This window comes from Amia ocellicauda, chromosome 1, assembly GCF_036373705.1.
Source record: "Amia ocellicauda isolate fAmiCal2 chromosome 1, fAmiCal2.hap1, whole genome shotgun sequence".
Lineage (NCBI taxonomy): Eukaryota > Metazoa > Chordata > Actinopteri > Amiiformes > Amiidae > Amia > Amia ocellicauda.
Genome location: NC_089850.1, coordinates 20,660,335 through 20,666,334, shown reverse-complemented (window position 1 = coordinate 20,666,334; position 6,000 = coordinate 20,660,335). Strand labels below are relative to the sequence as shown.

Genomic DNA, 6,000 nt, shown 5'->3' with positions numbered 1-6,000 from the left:
TTATTTTATCAAAGATTTAAAATATAATAACAAGTACTTTACAACTGGTAAAGTAGTACATTAATTCATTGAAATCATAGATACAATTATTATTATTATAATGTAAAGGGTATATTTAAATTCCCAATAGGCCATGTCAGTCATCTCAGTGGATTTCCTTTATTGGTTGTTTTAGTATTTTACTTCTTTTTACCTTGTTATTTGTATGTAATCAAATTTGAAGCACCATGTGAGAATGTTATTGTGAAAGGCATTATATTAAATCAAGACTGATCAATGGATTAATTGCATAAGATGGAAATAGTAAACATAGCAGATATTTATTGCCAGTAGTTCTGATGTTCTACTCAAACATATATTACAACAGACGATTGTCTTGAACAATCAGAAAATGTGTTCGATATTCCTTTTCAGTTGTAGTCCATTAAACAGGACTAAGGTAATTGAACTTTTCTGCAGGTAATATAATTCATTAAAACCTTGCCAAGCATTAAATTATTATGGTGATTTCACAAATTTGTCACATAAAAATGGGCAGTAATATCTTTCTGATGAGAGAAAGCAAACAGCCAGAAGGAAATTAAACCTGTGATTGAATTCATTGCAGCTCTATATGACAGGCAAACTTTATGTTTGAAAGCAGTCAGGAATCAGAAGACAAAGATGGCCTTAGATACACCACCAGCAGATAGATAGATAGTTAGTGCCTCTCAATACCCAGCAAAGTTCAAATCTGTTCAATTTTCATGTCCAAGCTGTGTGTCGTCCACAGCTGGTCTCAAGATTTCAAAAGGAGTAGGTCAAAAATGTATAGCAATTTCTGAAAATCTCATATGAATTATGTAATAAACTGCTTATACTATGCTGATCCGCATCATGAATTCCCTTTCTGCACCTTTACAAAATTTCAATGAGGAGATTTGGTCAATCAATGAGGCTTAGTAATCCCTTTTTGCGAGCAGGTTTTCAACATGCTGCAATGGAAAATCAAAAGCAGAATGTGTGTTGTTTAGTCTATTTGTTGCTACTGTTGTTGTTTCAATCTGTCATATTGTTCAGGAGGAAGATTGTGATGCTGTCTCAAGGAAATAGCGCAGTGGAAAATGTTAATCTGCAACAGTACTCTGGCATCATCTCCAAAACACCAACCCAGTGTTGCTAGGGAGGAGGCATGTTGCTTACAGAGCCCAGAGTAAACAGGATGAACTTTATAAGGGTGCCATTCTCACAACTTTCCCCCGGAACAGAGGCTGCTCTCCTGCTGGCTGTCATGGCTTTGTCGTACTCCTATTTCAACTTGGGAGCCAAAGGTACAAATGGGTAAGTGGACCTGCTTATAGCAAATGCTGTCACTCAGAAGTGGGCATGTAACAAGTGCTTGTGACCTGCTTTTGACCTGGTGTGCTTGTATTGTATTCTTTGAAAAGCATTGATTTGATAAAAATATGATGGGTTTTTTTTCTTGTGTTTTTTTTTTTTTTTGGAATGCCAATTAAGTGCCTATACTATTGTCATTAAAATGTATTATTATTATTATTATTATTATTATTATTATTATTATTGTTATTATTATTATTATCAGGACTCCCATACAACCAAGTGTGACAGCTCTGAAACTGATATTTGCAGTTGTTGGATTATTCAATGTAAGGATAACACTGCCACTGCTAGAATATTGTCATGCTGCACATTAAGAATAAAGCCCCCATTTGCAACAAGTGTCTTGAAAATAATCACGTATTGATTGTTCAGCACGTGTTAGCTGGAAGACTCGTGCCGGGTCCATGCTTACTCTCATGGGAATACCCGTGTTGCCAGTCATATCAATGTAATTTACGAGTTTCCACCAAAGGCACACATTTGCATATGAATAGATTTCCCTACATTTAATCAAAACTCTTAATTAATACAGGAATCCCTGCAGTCTGCATTTCCATTTCTTTGGTAAACATTTGGATAGAGCTGAACCATAAGGAAGACTACTGTTGAACTACTGACTTAAAAGTGTCTAATTGTTTGAGTATATATATATATATATATATATATATATATATATGAATACATAAGGGCTACATCAAATTCCGAAACAAGGAGAAACTCATTTGACATTGATTCTGAATACTTGGATTAGTCCATGCAAGACAACTGTTCCCTCTATGTAACTGAGCATTATGCACAGGTCATTAATCTGCAGAAAATTAGCAAAGAAAAATGTAATGTACATCTTAAAAATGCATTAACCGCTGGCTGCGTGTTTATTTAGAAAAGATGTTGAAGATCTTAGCACAGAATTCCATTGCCAATGGATGTTAAACAGACTTTATAAACACTGAACCTTTCTCCCGATTGTGCTTTATTTCTCATGTATCAGATAATTATACATTTGATCCATGGTTTCCTGAGTGTAGAGGAGGTCCACAGGACAGATTAACAGCGTCTCGCTCACTCTATGTGCCAAACCAGTCACACCAGTTTTAATTATGCTTTAGCGATGGGCAGTTAGATTAATTTTTGCTAACTGGATTAATTTGATTTAATTCAGTCTATTCACTCACTTCAAAAGATGTGTTCATTTGATTCCCTGAAATGGCAAGGCAACTCGAAGGCGCTGGATTCATGGTGAGTAATGGAGAGGCAGGCCATCCACAGTTAGTTCATTTGGAAGGTTTGTTTGTGTGGAACACATGCTCCTCTTCACAAGTGCACAAGACCAGAGACACTTTGATATCCTCAGTAAACCCGCACCTGGGCCACAAGCAGCCATGTAGGTCGGCCAGCTCACTGAATTCTTCCAGTTATACGGCAAAGGACTCCCATGGTCGGCTGTCACAGCTTACGCCAGAAAGCAAGGAGCCGTGACTCTTGTAGGTCACACTCTCAAGCACACACTCACACACCCCTATACACACACTCACATACACACAAACACACACTCACGGCACTCAGACCCTGGCTTTTAATTAATAACAAAAAACCTTCTGAAAGACATTGGTTTTTTTTCTAAACTCACTGTAACTCTAAATGCACACCTGGCCCTGCACCTGCACCCTGCTGCAGCTCTGACTTCTGCGTTTACAGCAGAGTCAAGAGGGGCGTCAGGTGTGCGCACTGCAGCCGGCACACCACACCATGACACCCTGCAGCGTGAGGACATGGATCAGCGGCTGCAGAATTAGACCAGACCGAACTGGAATAGGAATCAGAATGGGAATGGTGACAGGCCACTGATCTGGGCTGTCTGATTGGCCCCTCCTCAGCTCTGCATCCCAGCATCCCTACAGGATGGGAGACAGAGGAGGAAAACCCAGCGATCCATAGTAATATGAGCCTGTAAGATTAATAAGCCCCGAGGCTGATCATAATTACACAAAGAGCTCCCACGATCAATATCTGCTTCCCACAGTAAGCAAGGTGGAGCAATGGAAGAACTGTCAAACACACGCTGCACCCCAACCCCCCCCGCAGACACACTGCACACCCCAGCACCAGGGCTGGGAAGGCACTGTTTGAGACCACAGTTATCTGCAGATTTCAATGTGTGGCACCACCTTGTGGCATTATGATGCAGGTGCCATTTTTATAAAGAGCACCTGCAAAAGTTAAACATATTGCTCCTTATTATAAAAAGTGCAGCACCAATTTCTATATATACAAAAAACATTAACAGACATTTTCAGCAGCAGTGCACAGGCATCGATCATATTTTCTGCGATCCACGAACAAACAAATGTTTGCTTCCTTTTTCTAACTACAAAAAAGTATACACATAGCCTATATTTTTCATATACCCTTCTGAATTGTAAATATTAATTGCAGAATAAGCAGAGCTTTGCACTAAATTAATTTCCAATAAAAGTAGAGTATGTGGGGCATTCGACTCATAAAACATTTAATACAAGTAATCATTCTGAACACTGTGGAATAACATCCCTCTGTGAGAAAGGGAACTGGGAGAGTGGGGCTGGGAGCAGGTACACTTCGAATTGAGCACATTTACTAATTTCTGTCAAAAGGAAGCTGCACACCAGATCATGCCATATAAGGAAGCTGGTTAAGCATGTCAGCAGGAAGCTCTGACCTCGGCCTCGGTCAGGGACATGATGGCTCTCCCCTGGAGTCCTTCTGGTGAGGTGCACTGGAGATCCCTGGAGAAGAACACCTTATCCTGGTGGCCCTTCAGCCACTGCCACAGGTACTGAACACTGCAGTCGCACTGCCAAGGATTCTCAGACAAGCCCAAGCCCTGGCCAAACTCCAACCCAAGCCGTTCCAGCTTGTCAAACAGCCCCGGGGGCACAGAGGCCAGCCGGTTGCCTTCGAGGCTCAGACTGTCCAGACGTGAGAGCTTGTGGAGCAGCCCCTGGGGCAGCTTCTGCAGCGCGTTGTTCTGAAGCTGGAGGTGCATCAGGTTGAGGCTGTGTTCGAACATGTCAGGGGCCAGTGATCTGAGCTGGTTTCCCCCAAGGTGCAGGCGCTCCAGCTCAGGCAGGACATCCAGCCAGCCATCTGGGAACATCTCCAGCTTGTTGTTGCCCAGATTGAGGACCTGCAAGTGGGGGAGGTGGCGGAGAGCAGCCTGCGGCAAAGAGCTCAGCTTGTTGTCGGAGAGATCCAGCCAGGTGAGGTTGGACAGGCCTTGGAACCACAGAGGGTTGGCGGACAGCAGCTGGTTGCCTTTCAGAACGAGGCTGCGCAGAGGGGCGCAGCAGAACACACTGGGCGGCAGGTCATCCTGCAAGAGGTTGCTGGTGAGATCCAGAGTGTGCAGGTGTGGCAGGTGCTGGAGGAAGTCCGGGGGCAGTTGTCTTAACATGTTGCTAGACAGGTGCAGCTCCTGCAGGTCAGACAGCCCCTCCAGGTCCTGGGAAACGATGCGGCTCAGGTTGGTGAACTCAATTGAGAGTGAAGTTGTGTTGTTGGGGACACCGCTGGGGAAAGAGGTGATGGAGGCGGAGGTGCAGATCACCGCAGTGCCGTTGGGGGAAGAGTGGCAGATGCACTCAAGCGGACAGGACAGCGCGGTGCAGCAACACCAGCTCAACATGAGGAGAAAGATCCACAGCATCATCGTGCCACAGCCCTGCTGACTCAAACACATGAGCAGGACAAGAAGTTGTTATTTTTATTGTTCGAGTCTTGCCAATTTTGTTCACATGCAGACATTTTGCTGCACGAATCGCGGCTCTATCAGATCAGCACAAAAATCCAATCATGTGCACATCATCATAAAACCAAATAAAGGGATAAATCTCTCCTCGATATAAGTACAATTATATTAAGCTTGCTGCATTTTTCACAATGGATTTTGGCAAAGGGGTATAATTAAATACAGAGAAATAATGAAATTAATAAATATTCTTACCTTGCCTGTCTGTACTTTTCTGTCTGTAAATGGCAATGAACTACTAAACCGTCTCTCTCTAATTCTGGCTTATATGAGGTTTCTCTGGATCCTCCTCCTTTTCGGCCCCCACCAGCTTGCTTTCCCATAATCCAGACAGTCGGGTTCATTGACCTCAAGTGTAAACATGGTGGGTTACATGGCGAGCTCTCTGCTGTTTACTTTCAATTAAAAAAAAACATTGCGAATCCGCAAGGAAATTTGTCTGCCCACTCTTAATGGGCACGAAAATGTAATATTAATGTTGAAAACTGTTGTAATTAAATTAAAGTGCTAACATTCATAACAGCATGTATGGATAGATACTTTCATAATTGTAAATGAAAAATAAATAAATACATAAAATATGAAGATACACTATTATGGTGGGAATTTAAACGTGTTAAAATACATTACATCAGTTCTAAATAACTTTCCAAATAACTTGGCAGCTTTTTATCTAAACCGAAAGCCTCTCCATATCTCTTTTGGTGTTTCCAGTAAGCCGGCACAGAACAGGACAAACAGAAGAGTTTGAGTTATCAGGGAGGGAGTTGCACAAGTGTGTGAAGAGGCAGGCGGTTGTGAAAGCAGAGAAAAGAGCTCAGTCATCACAGGGA

General features: G+C 42.2%; 1 protein-coding gene across 2 annotated transcripts; it reads right to left on the bottom strand.

Moving 5' to 3' along the window:
• Positions 1-301: 301 nt before the first annotated feature.
• LOC136739269 (leucine-rich alpha-2-glycoprotein) lies at positions 302-5,431 on the bottom strand. 2 transcript variants are annotated; one of them, XM_066698349.1, is made up of 2 exons: positions 5,363-5,431; positions 302-5,083 (listed from the first exon to the last, which is right to left on the bottom strand). In XM_066698349.1, exon 2 carries the CDS (start codon positions 5,066-5,068, stop codon positions 4,061-4,063), a length of 1,008 nt encoding a protein of 335 aa, XP_066554446.1. In that variant the 5' UTR covers positions 5,069-5,083; positions 5,363-5,431; the 3' UTR covers positions 302-4,060. The 2 variants fall into 2 exon arrangements, with proteins under 2 accessions (XP_066554446.1, XP_066554455.1); XM_066698358.1 differs by having other exon boundaries at positions 302-5,087; positions 5,363-5,381.
• Positions 5,432-6,000: the final 569 nt, after the last annotated feature.

What these genes read in the sequence shown, in the direction of transcription:
- LOC136739269 (XM_066698349.1), bottom strand. Translation starts at nt 5,068, where the DNA reads ATGATGCTGTGGATCTTTCTCCTCATGTTGAGCTGGTGTTGCTGCACC.